This window comes from Micromys minutus (assembly GCF_963924665.1).
Source record: "Micromys minutus genome assembly, chromosome: 5".
In the NCBI taxonomy this organism is placed as follows: domain Eukaryota; kingdom Metazoa; phylum Chordata; class Mammalia; order Rodentia; family Muridae; genus Micromys; species Micromys minutus.
This window is the reverse complement of record NC_137974.1, coordinates 28494399-28520067: the sequence shown is the minus strand read 5'-3', so window position 1 is coordinate 28520067 and position 25669 is coordinate 28494399. Positions and strand designations below refer to the sequence as shown.

Here is a 25669-nt window from a genome sequence, read left to right as displayed (position 1 = left end):
AAAAGCCTTGGTAGGCATCTGAGTGCTAACAGTCTATTTTTTTCAAGCTGCATATGAGAGTGGTTTTTTCCAGAGCTTTGACAACAGAAGCTGCTGTAGTGCCTTTTAATTGGCACTGATCTGATAGCTGACCAAGGATCTGCTCGCTTTCAAGCCTACCTGTGGTTGGTGCTATGAACTAAGTGTCTCGACCCATTCACCACTTTCCGATTAATGGTCTGCTTTTGTCTTTTGAAGGACAGTGATCACTGTTCAACATCCTCTCTACTCAGTCTTCCTCTTTAGCTTACTGTACCCTTGATGGACAGATCAGAGAGATCTCAGGGTATCGGTTTCCTCTTGTTAGCAGTCTGGATTTCTACAGAATTCCTACACAGTCAAAGGTTTAAGTCACCTGCTTATTTATCTGTTTTCTATTGGTTCTGTGTCTTCAGGGTGGTAAATGGGAATCTATCCTGGTTTTCTAGACTAACTAGTCTACTTGCAGACTTCTATGGCTTTAGGTATGACTGACTTTTCACCACACTCTTGATGTTATCTAGACATCTGTATTTCTCAGTTTTTCTTCATATATGTTGGGTGGTGGTATTTATTTTAATTGTTAGTGTGATTTCCTTTTCCTCTCAGAACAGGAAACATGAATATCAGGTACTATGTGCATTGTTCATCTTCTTATGCTGTTTTTTTCTTTGTCAAAACATGGCCATTGAGGAAGACTAATTAGCTACTTCCCTTATTGTATGACTTCTTTTCCGTCACTAGGTCTCTTCCTAGGGATTGGGGCAGCTGCATCAGTATTTGGTCTTTGTTTTGGTTTCTGGCTGTGATGTTGAAGGCGTAGACATTTTCTTAGGAACATGAATGTTTGCAGTAGCCTGTGTCCGCTCATTCCTAAGGTGTTGCTTTCTTTCCATGGTTTGTTGGTGATCCTCATTGCTGAGGTTGTGTTAAATGGTTCTGGGACCACAAGGTAGGATTTTCTCTCATCACAGGTTTCTGAAAGGGGAGTGATGTGGATCGGTGTCCCCTGGTTCACTGTCAGTGTTTTTATTTGCCAGCTATTGACTCCATAGTGAGAACCAACCACGTTTAGGCAGCTATACTTTTTAAGTGAGTTAACTTGTTTTAAACATACACCTTATTCCTACTGTTTATCTTAAAACATAAAAAGACTTACTAAAATTTTATGTAAAAACTGCATCGAACAATTTTCTAAGTTTATTCTCAGTTCCAAACTTTGGTGTTATCACAAAATGCCCTCACACTGTGTGAGATTAAGAATGAATTTCTTTTATACTGTTAACTTAAAATGTCACAGTGATTGTTTTGGAAGAATCCTTTGTTGTAATATGTTTCAGGCACTGTATATGTAAGATGCTTAAATTTAAAAATAGGTGGCTAGAGAGTATTTTGGTAACATTGCTTATATGGAAAATATTTCAACTAATACAATCATGTACTTTATGTATTGTTAAAAGATTATCTAGGAATAATAGAAATTACGCTATTACTTTTAAAGAATTAGGTTCAAATTCCATATTTATTTATTAAGAAAAACTAAAAGTAAACTAAAATATGATCTCATATAGTTATTTTATAGACAGTTATAACCTCAAAGAACCTGTAGATTATCTAACAATAATACTAACATGATTTATTTAATTTTTAGAAAGGACAACTGGGACGACCTATTTTGGATGTTCCATATTGGAATGCAAAGCCAGCTTCCATGCCTAACATTGGGTCAAAATATGGACGGAAGGCCACTTGGATTGGTGCAAGTGGGGACCAGACTTTCTTACGAATTGATGAAGCACTTATAAATTCTCATGTACTTGCAACATCAGAAATATTTGCTAGCAAACACATAATAGGTAAATAGATTGTCCTTATAATGTGCATGTGTGATAGAAATATAATAGGGATATTTAAGAACCAGAGTATTCATAATCTAGGCAATGGCGGAAGCAGGAGCTATGTTATAGTGGGATCAGACTTATATGTCATGAGTGACTTTCAACATTGAATCTGTAATTAAATAATTGAAACTAATTTTTGTGAGACATTACGATGATCCACTTAAACTTATGTCCATGACACAGTGAGGTACACAGTATTTAACAAGAGCATTCAGCTTAGACATAGAGGTGTTTTAATTCTGCCATTTCAAAAAGACTCTATCTAAACGTATTAGACATATATCAGCTTCTGTATGTATGAAATTGTAATGATACTACTCTCCTTGTGGTCTTGGGTGAATGAGTAAAGGTGATTCAAAGTAAAATTATATTTAATTTATTTTCACAAGGCTTGGTGCCTGCTTCTATATCAGAACCTCCACCGTTTAAATGTCTTCTGATAAATAAAGTGGATGGAAGTTGTAAAACGTTCAATGACTCTGAACAAGAAGATCTGCAAGGATTTGGTGTATGTCTTGATCCTGTGTATGATGTGCTTTGGAGGTAAGCATATATCATTGTAAAATACAGCATCAATAAAATAATTTGTTTCTGTGTTTCTTCATTTAACAGGGAATAAACATTCATTTGATATGCTAATGACTTGTGATGGTTTGTGTGTGCTCGTCCCAGGAAGTGGTATTATTAGAAGGTGTGGCCCTGTTCATGTAGGTGTGGGCTTTTTGGAGTAGGACTGGTACTGTGGGTGTTGGCTTTAAGAGACTCATCCTAGCTGCCTGGAAGCCAGCATTTTCCTTGTAGCTTTCAAATGAAGATGTAGAGCTCCTTGTTCTTCCTGTACCATGCCTGTCTGGGCTCTGTCATGCTTCTGCTTTGATGATAATAGACTGAACTTCTGAAGCTGTAAGCCAGCCCCAATTAAATGTTGTTCTAAGAATTGCTTTGGTGTTTGAGTTTGAATGGAGAGATCCATGGCCCCAGGAGCATATGCAGCAGAGGATAGCTCTTTCTGGCATCAATGGGAGGAGAGCCTTTGGTCCAGTGAAGCCTCGTTCTCCTGGTGTAGGGGAATGACAAGGTGCTGAGGTGGGAGAGGGAGGTTGGGAGAGGGAGCACCTTCATGGAGGCAATGGGAAGGGGAGGGGGAGAGGGATATTATTGGGGGAAGGTGATAACATCTGAAATGTAAATACAGAGAATATCCAATAAAACACACACACACACACACACACACACACACACACACACACACACACACACAAATACACAACTTGTACTATTAACAGGTTAGCCATACAGCCCACATATACACATATGATTTACTGTTTTGATTAAAAAAAAAAAAAGAGTTGTCTTGGTCATGGTGTTTGTTCACAGTAGTAAAACCCCAAGTAAGACACACTTATCTTTTAGCAAGCATTCTAGATTATGTCTACCTAGGATGATTCACAGAACTATGGAGTCACACCCTAGAGTTACATTACATAAAATAAACGAATCCTTATAGCATGACCTTTTTTAAAAAATGTGGCTGAGGAATTCAGAGCTCCTCTTTCTCTTTCAGAGGACCTGAGTCCAGTTTCCAGCATTCTCATAGGGCTTAGTTTATAACAATATAGAACCCGACTTCCAGGGACTAGACACCCTCTTCTGGCCTCTGTAGGTACCTGCATTTATATGCATATATCTCCACCCCAGCACACACATGCAGAATTTCTTACATGGATGAAAGAATTAGAGCTTGCTGAGCTGGTGAGATAGCTCAGGAGGTTATGACAGTTTTAAAGAGAGAGGGTAACTGAGTCAAACATAGACTCATAGACTGGGTCTTTTCCTTTTAACGCTCACATTTAAGTATTTATTGGTAATTTTTAGCATCTATATTCATGAGAAAAGGTTATTTTTTTTTCTCCTTGCTATGCTTTTGGTATGAGAGTAGTTCTGGTTTTATAGAGTTTGGAAGAATGATTTTAATATGATTAATGTTAGTATTAGATTTTCTTTGAAAGTCTTGTTGAATTCTGCTGTACATGTATTTGGCCCTGGACTTTGATTTTATTTGTTTGTTTATCACTGGATTGATTGTTAGACAATATTTTTTTTACAGCTTCAATATTGTTGGGTCCCTGTCTATGTAAATTGCTTCTTTCAATTTGTTTAAATTGCTTATTTTCAATTATTTATTTAAATTGTTGCTTCATTTGGTAGATCACAAGTATCTAGACACTCATCAATTTTTTTTTTTATATTTGTCAGTTTATGGAGTATAGGTTTGTTTTTTAAGGTATGGCCTTATGGTTTTCTTGTTTCATTTCTTTCTTTCTTTTTTTTTAATGAATCATAAATTTTATTTCAAAATGTAAACGTCACTAAACATGCATACATGTTAAAACAATAAAATTTACAATTTCATTAATTTTTTTTCTTTTGCATAGGACATTACAATATAGAATCTATGCCTTACAAAATACATAACAAAGTTTTATCCGAGCAAGCCAAGGCCAGGTAGGGAACTGTACACTGTAATACTTCACTGTAGTGATGCAGGAAAGATGGAACATGGCCTTTGGAAGCATGTTGGGAGCTAGGTTTTAGAAAACAAAAGTTCCTATGGAAAAGGAAACTGGGAACTTGACGGAAATGGCCTTGGACCCTTGGGTTTTGCCTTGGGATTTTGGCAGAGGATCCCACAGAGGCTCCACCGATGGCTTTGGATGGGAAGCAGTTGCCTGGGCCTGTCCAACAAAACCATAGCAGGGATTTCCAGTCACCAAGGAGCGACAGGAGCTTTGACCCCACGATGCATAAGCAGGGGAGCCTTATAGTACTGTCCACGGGGTCTTGTTTCATTTCTTTATGTTGTCATATATCCCTTTTCATCTCTATTTTTTTTAATTTGGATGTTTTTTCTATTTTGGTTAATTTGGCTAAAGATTATTATTTTTTCAAAGAACCAGCTTTTTATTTTATTTTTATAAAGTTTTTCATTCTATTGTATTAATTTGTGCCCTAATTTATTTATTTATTTTTAACTACGTCTTTTGGGTTTGATATGTTGTAAGGCCTTAAGTGCATCAATAAAGTATTGATTTGACCATCTTTTGGCTTCTACAGGCACCATGTACTCATATAAGTACACACGCGCACGCACACACACACACACACACACACACACACACACATATGCAGGCAACACATGTATACACACAGATTTAAAAACATTGTAAAAGATTGGAAAATAATGCTGCATCAAAGGGGGTTACTACCTTTAATAGTACAGCAGGGCAAAAATAGGTAAATCTGAATGTTTACATATGTAAATGATCTAATGTGAAAATCTAAGAGATGGCCATAAAGGAAATATTAGCATCTCCATCTAGGTTAGAGATAGGAAAGGAAAATAAGCACTGTAGAAGTAATGCCTAAGAATTTTCTAGAAACAGGGAGATTTGAATCCTCAAACACTGAAAGCTGTATGTGTTGATTATCTGCAGTCAAAGGAATGTATAGCTACAATCGAACAGTAACGATCAGAAGATAATTATTAAATCAAGCAAGAGAAAATGGTTGTGTTGAATGAGGAAAGTTATATTAATAACACTTTTCACAAGTAGTGATGTAGTGGTGCTCCTACTAATGTTAGAAGCTTCTATGAGAGAAGCTCTTTACATGTTTATTTTGTTTAGAGTACCATTTTAAATGATTTGTCTAAGGCTAAGGGAGGAAAGGGAAGGGGAAAAGTGAGGTAATTCTATGTTAATGAACTACTTATTTTTAAACATTTATTATATTTATTTGATTTAAAGACAATACATTTTGATAAAAATGGAACATAAACCTTATTGTCCTTTTTAAAAGATATTTAAATCGTTAGTCTGTAGAGTTGTAGAGCATTTTTATCTTACTAAGTGGAGGCTGTATCCACTAGATAGTGACTCCTCACTCTTTTCCTAACCTTTGAGGATTCCTGTGAGTAGGAAAATCAGAGGCAAATGCAGGAGGACATGTGACTTGATGCTCTCACCGTTTTTATCAACGCCACACTGCTGTTTACGTTATTTGTGTCCTACGGTAGCAACCCATCTCATTTGCTCGCTTTCTGCTATTGTATTGATTTTCTCTTACTGTTTTATAGTTGTTTATACACATTGCAATATTACAGTTTTATTGTATATGCATTTTTTACATTTTCTATCAAATAATTTTGGTATGAGAAGTCTTTATTTTTATGTATGCATCAAATTTAAGTATATAGTTGCTATGGTATTTATAAAGTTTTATGATGTATTACTATTTTCAAATGTTTTTGCAGTGGTACAAATTACTTTAGTTATATGTTTAGCTTAGCTATAGATATGTATTTTCCTTTGTATACTAACTGTATTATTTATTTTATAGTCAATTACAATTTAGAAATTTTCAAAGTAATTCAAAGTGTTAAAATTCTGTAATTATCTTTCCCCATAGGTTTCGACCAAGTTCCAGAGAGCTCTGGTGTTACAATGCAGTGGTTGCTGATGCCAGACTTCCCTCTGCAACAGACATGCAAGCCAGATGTAGTATTCTAAGTCCTGAACTTGCTCTGCCAACAGGATCAAGAGCTCTTACCACCCGATCTCATGCAGCCTTGCACATCCTGGGTAGGGTTGCCCTTTGATGCCAGCTGAATGGCATTCATGTGTGCTGTGCTAGTGGTCATGATTTTTTAATAGTCAAATTTGTGTGTTATTAAACAGTGCCTGTTAAATGATAATGGATGCAAGTCACAAAATAAATTTAATTACCTAAGAGGTTTGTCCTCCATGAAATGATACAGAAGATCTCACCCAATATTATGAAAAACCAATGGATGTCTAACTATAAACATCCCTGAAAATATAATTCTTTTTTAATTGAGAGATAAAGAAACTTAAACACATAAACTTTTAGAGATTCAGAGATACGTTCTTATAGTATTTAACTTAGGTATGTATTTAATTAGAGATGTAGGACTGTTGAGATGACTAGTTGCTAGCTTTATTTTCATTTTACATCAGTTCACATACCCATGTATCATGTTGCTTTTAGAAAATGATTGTTCAGAAAGACTCCCTTAAGAGCTGGAGAGATGACTTCATGGATAAAGTTTGCCTTCCAAGTGTCATGACCAGAGTTCAGATTCATATTAATTAATATAGCATTTATGAATAACATTGCTTCGATAGGACTAATTCAGTTCTAGATTTGACTGTCTCTTGTTCATTGCTTTAGGTTGTCTTGATACTTTAGCCACCATGCAGGACTTAAAGATGGGCATTGCAAGTACAGAGGAGGAGACCCAAGCAGTAATGAAAGTCTATTCCAAGGAAGACTACAGTGTAGTCAACAGGTTTGAAAGTATGTATGCTTAGTCCTAGCAAATGCTCTTAATAACAGAAACACATGCATATTCTAAACCTTATTATTTACATCTTTCAGGTCATGGAGGGGGCTGGGGTTACTCTGCTCACTCAGTAGAAGCCATTCGTTTTAGTGCTGACACTGACATTTTGCTTGGTGGTCTTGGTCTGTTTGGAGGAAGAGGAGAATATACTGCTAAAATTAAGGTAAGGTTCATGATACTGTAACTATTTCATAGGGAGACATTTGTTTGACTTAGTTGTCTTATTGCATATTTTCTTTTCCCCTTTTCCTTTTGATTTGTTTTAATCGGTTCTTTAGAGAAAGGAAACATTGTTAAACTCTTACTCAAAAAAATCAAATTCATATAAAAGGAGAAAATGAGTTTTTAGAATTCAAAATTGAAAAAGGATTCCTCCTGGTCAGCCTTTGTGCTGAACTTCCACGTGGTTAGTTGGATGCACTTTGCTATGTGGTTGCCTTCTCAGGACTGTTTAGTAAAAGGATACATACCTGTCTGTACACCTGCTCTGTGTGTAAAAGTCTACCTTTTTACTGTCAATTACTATGTAAACAGGTACCCTTCGTAGTCACCAGGAGGGAACTAGAGATCAAGTGAGAAGAGGGAGAGATTAGTCTTGTATAAAAATTTAAGTCAGCCTGGGTGTGCTGGCACAGGCTTGTAAGCCTAGAAACTTGGGAGGGTGAGGCAGAAAGGCATCTGTGGTGAGCTGAGTTTCAGGCTGTTTCCCACACCTGTTAATCTCCCAAAGAGCCAGCAGTCATGGGTGTTTGATTACTCCTTACTAGTGTGGATACTCTGTGTCTGCACTCAGATGCTCACACTACTAGTTCTGCCCTAATTCCAGTACCATGGTTTGTAAGAAAGTTTAGTTCAGGCTCTTTTGTGAGTTTTTTGTTTTTTTGTTTTTTAGATCTCTCAGTAATAACCCATATTAAATGAATATATTAAAGCTCTTTATTATTTTTGAGGATAGTCTACATAAATCTCAACAAGAACTGAAAACTTTAAAAAATGTTTACTTATAGTGTTGATATGTGTACTTTAAAAATTTCAGATACTATAGTACTAAATTTGGTAAAAATTAAAGTTCTTATAGTTATGAAAATCATCTGAAAAGAATAAAGGTTAAGAATACCTCTAGCACATCTGCTTATATTAACAATACAGTAGTTTTAGTCTGGGTGTATTTCAGTGCAGCATCTTCAAAATGGCTCAGAACGGCTTGATTCGGTAAGTCAGAGAGGCAAACTCAGTGAGTTGTATAGTTCTAGTATATAATACTGGGCCAACTCATCAGGATGATTTATGTGTAGCTGGTGATTTATATTTATGTAGTACATTTGAATAGTATCCACCAAGCTCTTGAAGATGAGGTATTTGTCTTGCTCCTGGCTCGAAGATTTTGAGGGGTGGAATGTCATAGTGAGTGTCCTCCCCATGGATGAGGAAGGCATTAAAGCACTGCTGCTCACCTCCCGATGCTGCCACCCGTTCATCTAGTGCCTCAGCCGTGGTGACTGCCAATTGTAAAATTATGTTATTGCTTCTCTGTAAATAATTTGATAGTTATGAATCATAATATAAAGCTCTGATATGCAGGATAGCTAATATGCTGCCCACAAATGGCTTGTGAGCCACAGGTTGAGAACCAATGCCTTAAAGAGACAAGAGAACTCACTGGAACACCTCTCTGGTTTGGTGTGTCACAGCCTCTGTGTTCCATTGTCCTCTTGTGTTGCTTGCTTCCTCCGATATGTCAAGCAGTGCAGCCTCAGGACCTTGTATCTACTCTTCTCTCTGGCTACAGCCCTCAACTGCATATCTCACTTCCTCATCACTTTTAACCTTGACTCCCTGATGAGTCCACTTAAAATTGTAAATCCTATTCCCTGTCATAAACGTAGACCAACAACTCTTATTGTTTGGTTTTGTTCGGTTTGTTATGACCTATGTTTTTCACCTTACGTATGTAGTTCCTAGAACTGACTGGCATGATGTATGAGTTTAAAAGTATTTGTTAAATAACAGTGGAAGAGACAAATTATTGTGAGATTATTTCAGAAAAGAAAAGCCACTGACCAGTTTTATATTGGTGTATTTTTATCAGATACTTTTTTGCAGGCATTACTAAGTGGCAGTGCTCTTTTGTAGCACGTGAGGACTGAGTTCTATTACTACCACTACTAAAGACAAAAGGCAGGGTATTTTATAGAAGTTGGATTAGAGCAGGGGAACCGGGCTAAAACCAACTGTTATTAAGATTCCCAGCCAGAAGGAGAGTGTGTGAACCAGCACTCTGTGCTGCTGGAGCATAGGCTTCTGTCTGGGCGATGGCGTGGAAGGCCCTGCCTTTGGAGAGTGAGAGTGGCAGGAAGGGCCGACAACCACTTTCCTTTAGAACAGAGAATACTGGGGTCCCTGGGGAGAGGGAGATTTGTAAAGTCTCATCATAGAAACTGGTTTCTAGGTCCCAGGGTATAGTTGAAAATTTGTAATTATTCAATAATTTTAAATGCATTTTAATGTCTTATCTGCTGTTGCTATTCACCTGCTATAACTCTAGAAATAAATGAAGCCTTTACAAATGTTAGTCCATTTTTCTTAGAAACACGTTAATTAAATTATAATGATATGACTCCCTCTACCTTCCCAGTCTGCCTCAAATCCCTTTCATGACCCTTTTCCCAGTACCTCCTTCTCAACACTTTGTCTTAATTGTCACACTTACAAATGCGCAGACATAAATACAGCTGCCGAGTCTGTTGAGCTCGGTCCATGTGTGTCTGATTTCAGTGCTGAAAGCTTTGTGCAGGGTAAGCATTTAGGGGCTGGTCTCTGAAAAAGTCTAATTCTCATATTTACCCATTTTTTAAAAAAGTCGTCTCTTTCCTCATAATTTGTTCTTCCTTACCTGGAGTCTTACTGTATCTATAACCTTTATTTCAAGTTTTTCATCTCTTCTATTCCCATGCTACTTACTCAACTCCTTTTCGCTGCCTGTTTTTTCCTTGTTTTTTGTTTTGTTTTGAGGACCTTAATGAAATTTTCAATTCCTCTAGAGTAATATTTTAAAAATCTTTTTGTGTGAGGTTTTTCTCTAAGGGTTCCACAGATATTCTATTCCTTCATTTAATCTGCACTATCACTGCAGAATGAACACTGATAATAGCCACCGTCTTTATATGGGCAAGGAAGCTAGACTCCAGATCGCCACAGCTCTTACGTAGTGAAGTAAGAGTATGCCTCATTTAGAATCTCTGAATTAAAATGCTTTGACTTTTTCTAAATCCTTTGAAAGTTTATATTTATGCTTTATTATATCAAGTACAAATTTTCCAGTATAGAGCAGAATTGATATATCCATAAAACACTGTATAATTCTTATTTTAAATGAATGTATACTTAAATAATTAATTTAGTTATTGAATTTAATTTAACTTAGTAATTACAATTTAAATAATAGTAAAGAGTTTTTATATCATTTATAGTTTAGTTATTCTGGACATGCACAAAATTATGAATCTAGATGCACAAAGCTGAATGATTGGGAACAATGTATTTTTCTGTACTCCAGCTATTTGAGTTGGGTCCTGATGGAGGAGATCATGAAACAGATGGAGACCTTCTTGCAGAGACTGACGTGTTGGCTTATGACTGTGCTGCTAGGTAAATGTTTTACTTTTATTCAGTGAAGGTTTTATGTATTTGAAATAAAAAAATTAATTTAGTGAAAAATTTTAAAAGGAAAATTTAAATGATCTATTATTGGTAAGTTAGGAAATTTAACTATATAAAGCTATGCTTCACTTAATGGTGGAGATACATTCTGAAAAGTTCATTGTTAAAAAGTTTCATCCACTTATGAATATCATAGAAGGTCTTCACACAGACCTAGATCTCATTCCCTATACCAGGTACACAACTTGGCAAAATAGATTAGTTGCCATTATAGTGTAATTTATTGTCTGAAATATTTTATAGTCTATGAGCATATTAGTAAGTAAAATCTTAATTTTTCATATAGATGAATAATTCAGGACGAAAAAATATATCACACGTGTAGTTTCAGTAAATTCTTTAGAGGATACAAGTATATTAGTGTTACAGTAACTGACACAATCATTTATTACCTGTACATATTTATGTACAGGAATATATGTATATATATGTGTGTGTGTGTGTGTGTGTGTGTGTGTGTGTGTGTATATATATATATATATATATAGTCAAGTAGTCACAGTAGGCTACATTTTAGATCCTCTTGTACTCTGATATCATATCAATAGTATAAGCACGATACTGACACACTCAGGGAGTTTATTAGCTTTGTTGAAGGCTCTCGGGGACATACTTAGATCAGAGTATTTATTTATAAAGCTATATTAGTATAAAAAGACTTAGGTTTTTCCAGTCTTTTCTGGAATCCTAAGAATTGTCTCTTCAGTGCACTATGATAAGTTAGCATTTTGATCCCTGGACTGTTGTGATGGAAAAGACATAACCTAACCTGAGCTTTATAGCAATAATAGTTCACTATATTTTCCAATAATAGCTATGTTTAACAAATGATATTTGGTGGCCAGGGGAAATGGCTCAGTTGTCACAGTATAGCTCTTCTCTCTGTCTCTGTCTCTGTCTCTTCCTCTCTGTCTCTCTGTCTCTCTCTCTCTCTCTCTCTCTCTCACACACACACACACACACACACACACACACACACACTCACTCACTCAATCTCACAGATGCACGTATAGATGTGCCACCACTACCACACACAGATAACCGTAAAAGGTGCATAACAGTTTTTTGTTGATAATAGTACATGTTTTCAGAAATAAACGCAAGACATTGGCTTTACCTTTATTGCTAGAGATACATTTTTGAGAATTGAAGAGTGTATCTAAAGAAAATTTTGTTTACTTTAAGTACAATATCAGTAGTTCTCAATCTATAGAGTTGTAGCCCCTTTGGTAAAGATCTGTCTTCAAATATAGTTACATTACAATTCATAATAATAGCAAAATTACAGTTATGAAGTAGCAGTGAAAATAATTTTATGGCTGGGGATGACCACAACATGAGAAACTGCATTAAAAGGTCTTAGTATTAGGAAGATTGAGAACTATTTCATTAGATGTTGTTACTTTGTAATCTAATTTTTATACAAATTCACCTAAATAGGACATTAAAAAAGTTAAAGATAATTTTTATGAAACTTTAATATACCATTATTATTTGCTACTTAATTTATGAACAGAGGATAATGGTTCTAAGATTTAAACTATTTTGAATTTAGTAGTAAATGGTCTAGAGTTTCTTTATTAGCTCACTCACTAGACCCCAGCTTTTCTGGGTAGCATTTGTATCTTTTTGCTTTAGTCTTCATTCATACATCATCCTGTATTAACAAAACAGGATCTCCGCTTGTGTGGTGTTTTTTCCCCTCATATGTTTTTACTAAGATCTGTTCTTTTTTTCATTTGTTTATTATCAACACTAGTTAAAACCATTCAGTTTTATTTGACCACCTGCCAGGTATTCTTACCATTCGGTGTTATTTCCTGTTAAATTAAATTTATTAACTTTTTTGTGTATGTAGTTCTTGTTCTCTGATAGGCTCAATTCCACGCAGCATCTGAATTAATTTAGTCCACAGACAACTCAGTGAACTAAATATTTTTTGACCTTTTCATTATTAAAGATTTTTATTTGGAGGGGATTTAATACATGAATTCAATATATTTAGACTTCAGGATTCAGGTAAACTGAGTTACAGAATAATTGTATTAACTTGCCCCAAATATCCAAACTAGGTGGTCATTTTCCTGACATTCTACCCCTCAGAACTCTTAGCGGAATAAATAGTTCTAAAAACTAAGGGGAAATTTTTCTTGTCTGGGTAATGCTTTTATAACAATTTCAAATTTGTTTTGTTATAATTTGAACATTTTATAAAATTTAAGCATATTTTAAAAACCATAAAGAAAAGAAAGAAAATTAAACATAAGGACTTGAAATTTATTATGTGTCCAATTTTAAGATCCTTGTCTGGCAGAAATATTTTTTTAAAAAAGCAGTTTCATGGGTTTTGGCATAAGGTAGTTGACAGTGAGGACATGTAGCAGAGGAGCGCGGAGGTGTTGACTTCTTAATTTCTCCAGAGAGAAGTACGCGATGATGTTTGATGAGCCTGTTCTCCTGCAAGCTGGCTGGTGGTATGTGGCATGGGCTCGGGTGTCAGGTCCCAGCAGTGACTGTGGGTCTCACGGACAAGCGTCTATTACCACAGACGATGGGTAAGCATCATATTAAACTTCGACTTCTTCAATTCTTATTTTTGTTTATGGGATATTGTTCTGAAATCTAACAGAGCAGAGCATCAATGTAATAGCTAAAAACTAAATTTATATGATATATAACCAATATAATCTAGCTAATCTAGACAGAGTAAGGAGAAAAGAGTACATTATTCTTATCAAATGGAATTTGTATGTGTCTGGGTATTAAGTTTTCAAAGCTTTATAACCAAATTAACAATTGCATAGAGGAGGGGCACAGGATGCTGGTGAACTTCAACTCAAAAAGGATGTGTATGTGTATATTTAAAAGTATATAGTGCATATATACACATGCAATATTTTGATGAGTAGATTGATAATATATATGCAAACAGTTTATAAGATATAAAGCTTCTGTCATATAAAATGTTATCATAATGAAATGCAGTGGAAAATTTTAACACTTTCAGACTAGGAGGAAAGCTCAGTCAATAAAGTATGGGAGGAAAATCCGTGTCTAATCTCTAAAATCCATGCAGAAAACTGGGATGAGGTACCATAACACTGGGAAGCAGTGACAAGTGTGTCCCTGGAGGATGCTGATCAGACAGCCTAGCCCACTTGAAAAGTTTCAACACAGTGAAAGACTAGAGACCGTCCCTCCCCTCCCTTCCAGTGTCCTCTTCTCTTCTCCTCCCAGGAGAGACATTTTTCTTAAAAACCAGTGATTGGCTCTTGAGAAGCAGTAACTGAGGTAGACTTCTGGTCTCCATGTGTACACATGCACAAGGGTACAAGCATGCACAGGGGCATGTACACACACACCCTGCACTAGATAACTAAGCACTTCCTATCCTACCCAGTATGCCCTTCGATTCCCTCAGCAAGTTTTATAGCAATTATCTTCCCATGCGTACTCAGGAAACTAGAGAAATACAATGGAAAAATGATTTGCATAGAGTAATGGTGTGCTTACCATGTGCAGAACCCAGCCCTCTGACTACACAATTAGTTTGATCCTGGTGTTTGAAAATATTCTGATTTTGTAGGAGAAACTGAGTTCATTTTATTTCTCTTGAACATAGTATAAAAGGTACATGCTAATTTGTGATGTGAATAGTGTTTTGATGAGTATTTACAGGAAGTTAGATCTGCCTTAGGATGTTTCTCTTCCAGCTCCCTGTTGGATTTTTGCTATAACTGAATTCACCCAGAATTGCATCATTATTGTATATAGTCTGTTCCAAATGGAACATCATGATACTTAGAGCCTAAAGCTTCTATATATCTAGTTAAGCTGCTTTTATGTTGTGAAGTGGAAATCTTTAGTTAAACACCGACTTGTCAAAACCAAGCTGAAGGACAGGGAGGCACGAGGCTCCTCATCCAGGAGTTCCTATCAAGCTTAGTTGTTCAGTTGGCTCAGAAATCAGGACACTACTGCTCCAGTTGTGGTTTATGTTAACAAATGAGTAATTTTCATTAGCATAATACTTGAGGACATTATTACTAAATTTCTTTCTAACTTTAATTTTTGATGTCATACTATTCCTTCTTGCTCTTTTAGGGTGGTTTTCCAGTTCAAGAGTTCAAAGAAGTCAAATAATGGTACTGATGTAAATGCTGGTCAGATACCTCAACTCTTATACAGGTATTCAAGTTAACTAATTTTGTAGTGGACTAACACAACTTATCCATTTGCTGTGCTAAAATAAAATCACTATAGATTGTACAGCAATGGGGAAATGATTCAAGCACTGAACAAATTTTTATACTGGTAGAATATAGCTAATTAAAAATTTGTTAGTATTTAGTATACTTTATGAATATTTTCTTCATTAACTTATTTCAAATATTTCTGTGACATGGCATCAGTATTATAACAATAGCTCTATGTTAATAGCTGTCCTTAATCTGGTTTTTAATTTTTAATACCAATTTCAAAATGTAACAGGCTGTCTTAAAGAGTATAAATTAGGATGGGAAATACTTTAGAAGTGTACCTAACCAATTTATGAGACTCTTTTTTCTCTGTGATAGAGATTAAACCTAGGGACTGACATGGGCTAGGCAAGCACTCCAGTGCCCTGCTAGATCTCTGTCCTGATAGTCTTACAACATTTATTTTGTGATAGAATTCATTGAAAAACCTCTTACCATTAGCTTTAGCTTTTAAGTGAAATAGCAAATTGTTCATGTAGTTTATTATATTATTAACAATAACAATTTTAATTAATTCACAGTATTTCAAACATGGAATGAGACATAATATTTTAAACTCTTTGTCTATTTCTAGATTAAACCCCCATTAAAAATGCTTTTCTTAATATATACATAGTCTCCAAATGTTGAAATAACTCTCTCTTTCATATCTTCTAGCAATCAGTGAAAGAGTTTGAATGTTAGAAACCTCATATTTATTCAGAAACCAGTTTTGGCCTTTGTATTATATGCAGTAGCCATTGATTTTGACATTAGCCGTATTTGCTTGGTTTTGAGCTTTGGCTTTTAATAACTGAGTCATCTCTAGCCCAAAAGTACTTTGTGAACATAACAAATTACATCAGACTGCTCTTATGGACTATTGTTGAATAACTATATGTGCCTTGCTAGGGAACGTAATATTTATATTTTTAATGCTGAATATTAAAGTTGATTATTTCCCTGTGGCAAATGTACATTTTTAATATGTTATTTTCATTACTTCTTTGGGAATTTCACAGTGTATTTTGAAAGTATTTACCCATACTTCTCCAACTAATTTATTCCAGATCTTCCTTGTCCTTTCCCTAGCCCTACTTCATACCCTTCTTTTGCCTTTCTATGATTTTTTTTCTGATTTCTTAAGATCTATGTATATTTTTAAGGTGACTTCATTATTTCTAATATATACACTTAAACCTGATACTTTCCCTGTAATTGTTTGGTTTAGTTTTATAATTTTTGATGTACACTGATTTTAACATTTAATCAATATTATATATTACATAAATATATACATTTTATATATGAATACTGTTTCTAAATAAATGTGTGTGTGTGTGTGTACACATGCCTGTGTGTATGTAGGTTTGTAGTTAGGTAAGTTGCTAGGTGGGTAGATGATATCTTGTACTGAGTCTGTTTGGTGTTTCTCTTATGCGTCTAGTGCTGGACACTTGCATAACCTATCATAAACCCCTCCCTAGACAAAACTCTGTTCCCACTCTGAGCAGCCCTTGATGGTCTATAGCTCTTTATTTGTGGTGGGATAAGGAAGTGTCTTCTCTCAACACTGGCGTGCCAACTGGCATTACGCTAGTCTTGTGCTGCACTATACTTGCACTGTCTCCATGAGCGTAGTATTCCTGTCAGCTCCAGAAGACACTGTTGTGCTCCTGTCCACCAAACCTCTTGCTGGATCTTAAAATCTTTCTGTCTATCTTCTATTATGGTCCTTGAACCTTGGGACATAATATAGATATTCCTTTTGTAACAGAGCACTCCACTGATAATAAAAAATGTACATTAAAAACAGACGCTGGACATTTGAACAGAGTATATTGTTTGTCTTCTACCACCAGACTCCCGACCAGTGATGGCAGTACTTCAAAAGGCAAACAGCAAACTAGTGAGCCTGTACACATTTTAAAGAGATCTTTTGCAAGAACTGTCTCAGTGGTAAGCGACTTTAAAACCTCCAAGCTTTGCTATTACTGCTGAGTGTTAATTGTAAGGCTGTTTTATGAATTCAGATTTGCTTTTATTTTGTTATTTATAGATAGTCTAGGCAAAGATAATGTACATTTTCAGTAGTGAAAAAGTAAAGATGTTGTTGCTTGTGACTTTACCATGTATAGATGAATTGGCTTTTTTACATCTGAAATAACCTCTGACTTTTATGATTAGACACATATCCTGCTAAGCAATTAATTTAGGATCTTTTCATTAAGATCATAGAAAAACACCAAGATAGCAAAAATAATTCTCAACAATAAAAGAACTTCTGGGGAATCCATCCCTGACCTCAAGCTGTATTACAAATCAATTGTGATTAAAATTTGCCTGGTACAGAGACAAGCAGGTAGATCAATGGAATAGATTTAAAGACCCAGAAATGAACCTGTACACCTTTGGTCACTTGATCTTTGACAAAGGAGCTAAAATCATTCAATGGAAAAAAGATAGCATCTTCAACAAATGATGCTGGTTCAACTGGCAGTCAGCTTGTACAAGAATGCACATCAATCCATTATTATCTCCTTGTAGAAAGTTCAAGTCCATATGGATCAAAGACCTCCATATAAAACCAGGTACACTGAAACTAATAGAAGAGAAAATGGGGAAGAGCTTAGAACATATAGGCACAGGGGAAATTTTTCTGAACAGAACACCAATGGCTAATGCTCTAGGATCAAGAATGAACAAATGAGACCTCATAAAATTGCAATGCTTCTGTAAGACAAAGGACACTGTTAATAGGACAAAAAGACAATGAACAGATTTGGAAAAGATCTTTACCAATCCTACATCCAGTAGAGTGCTGGTAAACAATATATACAAAGAACTCAAGAAGTTAGACTCCAGAGAATCAAAAAATCCTATTAAAAATGAGTTCAGAGCCAAAAGAAGAATTCTCAACTGAGGAATATGAGATGTTTGAGAACCACCTAAAGAAATGTTCAACATCCTTAGTCGTCAGGGAAATGCAAATTAAAACAACCCTACCTCACACCAGTCAGAATGACTGATACTGAAAACTCTGGTGACCCAGATGCCCTTCAATAGAGGAATGGATACAGAAAATGTGGTACATTACACAATGGAGTACTACTCAGCTATTAAAAACAATGACTTCATGAAATTCTTAGGCAAATGGATGGAACTAGAAAATATCATCCTGAGTGAGGTAACCCAATCATAAAAAACCACACATGGTATGTACTCACTGATAAGTTGATTTTAACCCAAAAGCTCCGATTACCCAAGATATAATTCACAGACCACATGAAGCTCAAGAAGTAGGAAGACCAAAGTGTGGATGCTTCAGTCGTTCTTAGAGTGGGGAACAAAAATACTGACAGGAGGAAGTATGGAGACAAAGTTTGGAGCAGAGACTGAATCCATCCAGAGACTGCCCCACATACACCAAACTCAGACGATATTGCAGATGCCAAGAAGTGCTTGCTGACAGGAGCCTACATACAGCTGTCTCCTGAGAGGCTCTGCCAGAGCCTGACATATACGGAGGCGGTTGCTTACAGCCAACCATTGACCTGAGAACAGACTCCCCAATGGAGGAGTTAGAGAAAGGACTGAAGGAGCTGAAGGGGTTTACAACCCCATAGGAAGAATTACAATATCAACCAACCAGACCCCTCAGAACTCCCAAGGACTAAACCACCATCTAAAGAATACACATGGATAGACCCATGTCTCCAGCCGCATATGTAACAGAGGATGGCCTTGTGTGTCGTCATTGGGAGGAGGAGTGCTTGGTCTTGATGCCCCAATGTTAGGGGAATGTCAGGGCTGGGAGGTGGGTGGGGGTGGGTCAGCGTGTGGGAGAGCACACTCATAGAAGCAGGGGCAGGGAGATGGGCTAGGAGGTTTCTCTAGTGGAAACTGGAAAAGGGAATAACATTTGAAATGTAAATTTAAAAAATATCCAATGAAAGAAAAACAATATTAAACAAAAAAGATGTATATTTACACAATGGAGTAGTACTCAGCTATTAAAAACAATAACTTCATGAAATTCTTAGGTAAATGGATGGAATTAGAAAATATCATCCTGAGTGAGGTAACCCAATCAGAAAAGAACACACATGGTATGAGCTCATTGATAAGTGGATATTAGTCCAAAAGCTCTGGATACCCAAGATACAATTCACAGACAACATGATATTCAAGATGGAGGAAGACCAAAGTATGGATGCTTCAGTCTTTCTCAAACAAGCAAACAAAATATTCAAGGGAGGAAATACAGAGACAAAGGATGGAGCAGAGACTGAAGGAAAGGCCATCCAGAGACTGTCCCACCTGGGGATCCATCCTATATACAGACACCAAAACCTGGCACTATTGTGAATGTCAAGAAGTGTTTGCTGACCAGAGTCTGGTATAGCTGTGTCCTGAGAGGCTCTGCCAGAGTGTGACAAATACAGAGGTGATGCTCACAGCCAACCATTGGACTGAGAATGGGGTCCCCAATGCAGGAGTTAGAGGAAGGACTGAAGGAGAGCTTCCTGGTACTAAACCACCAACCAAAGAGTACAAATGGACAGACCCATGGCTTCAGCTGCATATGTAGCAGAGGATGGCCTTGTTGGGCATTAATGGGAGGAGAGGCCCTAGTCCTGTGAAGGCTGATGCTGCAGTGTAGGGGAACAGGTGTGGGTCAGTGTGTGGAGAAGCAGGGAGGGGGGTGTGGGATAGGATAGGGAGTTTCTGGAGGGAAAACCAGGAAAGGGGATAACATTTGAAATGTAAATGAATACAATAGCTACTAAATATAAAAAAGATCTTTTTGTCATTTCCAATAATTTTTATATGCGCATATAGATGTCCTTGTGTTCAATAGCTAATTGAAATTATTTCTGTAACATATATATTCAGTAATTTATTTTAAATTTTTTATTTATTTTAAAGAAAGTAGAATTTTTAAAATATTTCTTTAATTTATTTACTCTTTTACGTTATGAGTACACTGTTGCTGTCTTCAGACACACCAGAAGAGGGTGTCAAATGTCATTACAAGTGGTTCTGAGCCACCATGTGGTTGCTGGGATTTGAACTCAGGACCTCTGGAAGAGCAGTCAGTGCTCTTAACAGCTGAGCCATGTCTCTAGCTCTTGCATTTGCTAACATTATACCAGCAGTTGTCTAGTCCTTGGTGAGGACTGGGGAGCACTGTACTCCTTCCTGAGATCTTACAGTGTTTGCCGTCATTTAAGTGTGACTTTCCTCAGACTCTCTAGAACCTTAAGGGAGCCACTCCATGAACCCATGCTTGAGAACTTAAATTCAAGTAGTGAGTGATGCTAGTTTGTTCTTGTCAACTTCTCAAAACTCAGCAAGAAGTTCAAGTAAGCTTTGAAGTGATATGCCACTATGGCTCCCCTTTCTCACACTACGTGTCAGTTCTCCTAACTTGTGTGTCTTTATCGCACTGCGATTAGGAATGCTTTGAGTCATTGCTGAGCATTCTTCACTGGAGCTGGACCACCTTAGTCTTAGGAGTTGAAGAGCTTAGAGGGCTGAAAGGGTTCCAGTTCACCGCCACACTCCTTGATTTAGAACGACTACGCTTCGTGGGGACTTGCTGTCTGCGCTTACTGCGTGTCTACATCTGTGAAATATACCCAGTATCAGGTATGATGAATTCTTAAAATAACAATGGAAAAATAATTCCAAGTATTGTGAAGATCAATATAGAGATAGTCAAGTGTTTAAGTTCCTCAAATACCTTTAAGTTGCTCCTAAAATTAAGACAGAACAATATAACTTTTAAGTTTTTTTTAAATAGAAAATATTTCAACCACTAATTGAGACTTAAATATTAATGCCAGTTCTTTTCTATGTTGATTAAAAAATATTTTGTAGCTCATTTCTGAGTTTTGGTGTTTGACTTTTGTTTGTACAGTAAATGACTAAATTATCATTTATATATACTTGGTTTATTGGCACATTTATTTTCTCAAAGCTACAGGAAAAGCAGTTGTAGAAGAAACTAGCAAATTAGCTGAGTGTATTGGAAAAACAAGAACTTTGTTAAGAAAAATTTTATCAGAAGGAGTCGATCATTGCATGGTGAAGTTGGATAATGACCCTCAGGGATACCTCAGCCAGCCCTTGAGTCTGCTCGAAGCCGTCCTGCAGGAGTGCCATAACACGTTCACTGCCTGCTTCCACTCCTTCTACCCGACACCTGCGCTACAGTGGGCTTGCCTCTGCGATCTGCTCAACTGTCTGGATCAGGTAAGTTAAGTTTATAAGGCATTGGTTGAAAAGAAAATATATTGCTTAATATTCTTCAAGAAAATTGATTCAATCTTTTTTACCTTATTAATTACTAGTGATCAGCTAGAAACTTACTTGGTATGCATCACTTTTATAGTTAAAACTTTAAAAATCACTTCAGTAACTGCACTTTTTCTTTCAGTCTGTGGGCAGGTTATTTGAGAGAGAGAGAAAGAGTATAGTGACTGTGAGAACAAATGCAGCACCAAAGGAGCCTGGGCAGCTTTCCAGTTGTAGAACAGAAGGAGGGAATGAGTGAAGTACATGCAAACATCATTCATTCACTCACAAATGCTTAACAGAGCTTTAGGGCTGACAGAGACATTGAGTCTGACCGTTGTAGACTTCAGAACTCATGTTGTAGTAATCAGTGATACAGCCAGACAAAAGGTGGAAGGGAACAGAGGGTTTGCACAATGATATAAACCATCTTCATCTTTAAAATTGTGTGTTCATATGTCTATAGATACATTCATATCTGTCTGTATCTATACATGCAACTAAGAGAGAGAGGAGAAGAGGGTTTTTGGAGCTGGAGTCATTGGCAGTTATGATCTACTGAATATGAATGCTGAGAATTAGTATTCATTCTCTGGAAAAACAGGAAGTGTTCTTAGCTGCTGATTGGAATCATCTTTTTATCCCTACATTATTAATCTTACTGACATTTATAAACTATAATAAGCAGATACAAAATGTATATTTTTCCAATACATATAGAATATTCGCTAAGATAAATCGTAGACATAACTAAATCTAGCAGAATTTAAAAGATTAAAATTGTAATATCAGGACCGGAGAGATGATAGATAGCTCAGCCATTAAGAATACTGGCTAGTTCATAGTGCCAAGTGCCCAAATGAGGGCTTACAGAACTCTGTAACTCCAGTTCCACCCTGGCAGCCATCCTCTTCTGCCTCTCTGAAGCTTTCAGGTTCCCAAGTGGTACACAGTTTAACATGCAGGAAAAACACTCAGATACACTTTTTTAAAATTACTTTAAATAGTATAGTCTACATAGTAAGTTCCAGGCTAATCATAGCTACCTAGAAAGACCTTATCTCAAAAATAAGGGGAAAAAGAGGATCTTAATTGCCTTTTGTTCATAAAAAATAGAATTCATTCTTTAAAACTTTGCTACAAACAAAATTCCTAACTTGGATATTGTCATTCATATAGTCTTTAAGCAATTAGAAAGCAATAACATCTTTAACACATCCCTTCAGAAAGCAGAGTTAATAACTCATGATATGCCTGGTCTCAAAATGGAACCAATAAGGCACACGTATGCCAGGGCAGGGAGGTGGGAAGGAGGGGTGTGTGGGTAGGTGGGGGAACACTCTCATAGAGGCAGGGGGAGGGAGGATGCTATAAGGGGATAACACTTGAAATGCAAGTAAAGAAAATTCCAGTTTTAAAAAAAAGGAAATAACGAGAGAGAGAGAGACAGACAGACAGACAGAGAGAGAGAGAGAGAGAGAGAGAGAGAGAGAGAGAGAGAGAGAGAGAATCTTGAATAAAGTAGTGTTATTTACCTTGAAATGCAGAATTAACATCTAGAAATGAATAGAAATAATTGTTCTGAGATATGGTTCAGTGGTAAAATGCTTTCTTGGTACTAATAATGCTTTCCTAGCACTAACAGTGTTCAGTTTTCACTACTGGAGATGAAAAGAGTTCATTATATAAACTAAATAAAGGGAAAATTATATACTTTCAGTAGCTATTCAAAACATATTCACCAGAATTAGCAGTTAATCAGTGATAAACTTTGTAAACAAGGATGTGGTGAACCGTCTTAACCTGATAAGGAATCTTAAGAACAATTTATAACTAACAACTTGGTGATAAGATAATATTGAGTACTGTCCTTAGTTTGGAAACAATAAACCGTATTGTAGAAGAATAATCTGTAGCTAGCATCCTCCTTAACCATGAAGTGTGGAATGTTCCCCCAAGTTTGGAAATGTGCATTGTGTATTCTTGTCTCTTTAATATTGCAACGGAAATGATAGCTTCAAGTCCTTTATTTACCCTGCTCTTCCTGATTTGTCATCACCACAGTGGTATCCCAGTGTGCTTTGCTTCATGTAAGAAGAGAGTGTATTTATCCTACCAGTGGTTCCCTAGAAATGGGTTGCCTGGACCAGTGGGTAAATTAAGTATTATTCTCAGTATAGCAGTCTCTCTTTGCTAGGCTAGCTTTTGAAACACTGAATCAAAATGATATACTGCTATATTTTTATGCTTCACTGGTAACACAAATGTTTGAAGAGCTAAGTAGTGTATGATTTTTTTTTTGAATTAGGATTTCCTTGGTTGATAAGTTTTAAACAATCAAAAAAAAAAAAAAAAAAAAAAACGTACAGCTGAGCTAAGATTTCTACATAAACTGGCGTATGATAACATAATTTTATGACCTTAGTAAAACAGTATCACAAAAGTGTAATTCGTATTGTTTATGTTCATGTAGTTTCATTGCTTACAGGACTGTGTATTTGGTAGATTCTAATGGGGGTCCTTTAACATCTCACATTGAAAATGATGCTAGGAAGAACATGATTGTATAGACACATGTGTGAACATGCAGTTGCAATAAGACAAAGTAAACTTTTCTTGAGTCTTCTTCCCCTGTTATTACTAGATGATGGTTTGATTATGTTTTAATGTATTGCTGTGGTGTGGCTGAGTGATACATACTTTGGTATGCATGAACGTGGTTTACACTGATGCAGTATTTAAGGGTTGCTTTTCCTCTTCAAAGGATATCCAGGAAGCAAACTTTAAGACATCTAGTAGCCGGCTCCTTGCAGCTGTTATGTCAGCTCTGTGCCACACTTCAGTGAAGCTGACGTCTCTCTTCCCCATCGCATATGACGGAGAAGTGTTGCTGCGATCGATCGTGAAACAAGTCAGCACGGAGAATGACTCAACACTAGTTCATCGTTTCCCACTTTTAGTGGGACATATGGAAAAGCTCAGCCAGGTATGTCTTTTGTGGAAATCTCTTAAAATGGAGGAATAAAACAACAATAAGTAGAGAAATAAATAGGTTATTACCTCATATTCCTTATTGATAATTATTATATTTGCAAATGATTAACAAATGATTATCTGTTTCAGAACAAGCTATTCTCTAATTCTCCGTTTATGTGAAAAAAAGTGTTACTATGTTATTCTCAGGATAAAATGCCACCATGAAGGCAATTATTTTATAGAAGAAGCACTTGGGGGCTTGCTTACAGTTTCAGAGGGTAATTAGTCAGTGATCATCATGGCAGGAAGCATAGTGACAGGCTGGCATGGCATAGCTGCTTACATCGTGATCCACCTGCAGTAGGTGGAGAGAAACGGCTTGCTGTGGGTTTTGAGACCTTGAAGCTCAACCTCAGTGAGACACAGCTCCTCTACCAAGTCAGACCTCTTCCAACAATGCTATATCTACTAATCCTTTCAAAATGGTTCCAATGGCTGGGAACTAAGCATTCAATCACATGAGCTTATGGGGACCATTCTTAACTCAAACCATTATAATGAGGAGTCTTATTCTAAATGACAAGTCACCTCTAAAATGTGATTAGATAATAAATACACATATAATTATTTATTGCTGTCTCATTTGAAAGTAAGTTACACTACAGAGACTTGATGTGCCAAGATGGGAGATACCCAGGTAAGGATGGGCCCCAGCCTCTCAGAGGAGAAGGGGACAGGGAATGGGAGGAGGGACTTGTGAGGGGTGAGCAGGTAGGAGGGGGGAAATGAGTGGGATGTAAAATGAATAAATAAATTAATGAAAACAAAAAAGCAAATTACAGATAGCATAAGCAATCTTTTCTGTTCTAAATAGGGTTAGACACAGTATGTAAGGGTTCTTGCTACCAAGCACAGCTTCAGTTTGATCCAGACCCTCCATGGTAAATGGAGATCCAGCACTTACACATTGTCCTCTGATTATTACATGTGTACACACACACACACACACACATACACATGCACACACACACACATGCACACACAAAATAAATGAATGAATAAAAAAGAGAAGAAATAAATAACTTATGAAATGG

General features: G+C 36.4%; 1 protein-coding gene across 2 annotated transcripts in view; it reads left to right on the top strand.

Annotated features, from left to right (window-relative positions):
* Positions 1–25669, top strand: part of MYCBP2 (MYC binding protein 2) — a 200748-nt gene that overhangs the window by 78437 nt on the left and 96642 nt on the right. For both annotated transcript variants that reach the window (XM_080917202.1, XM_080917201.1), the window contains exons 22-33: positions 1670–1874; positions 2309–2462; positions 6387–6559; positions 7170–7295; positions 7377–7504; positions 10898–10989; positions 13482–13616; positions 15166–15249; positions 17162–17258; positions 20759–20951; positions 21283–21557; positions 24364–24585. In XM_080917202.1, coding sequence (XP_080773328.1) covers positions 1670–1874; positions 2309–2462; positions 6387–6559; positions 7170–7295; positions 7377–7504; positions 10898–10989; positions 13482–13616; positions 15166–15249; positions 17162–17258; positions 20759–20951; positions 21283–21557; positions 24364–24585 — 1884 coding nt within the window. The remainder of the gene's footprint in view (positions 1–1669; positions 1875–2308; positions 2463–6386; positions 6560–7169; positions 7296–7376; positions 7505–10897; positions 10990–13481; positions 13617–15165; positions 15250–17161; positions 17259–20758; positions 20952–21282; positions 21558–24363; positions 24586–25669) is intronic.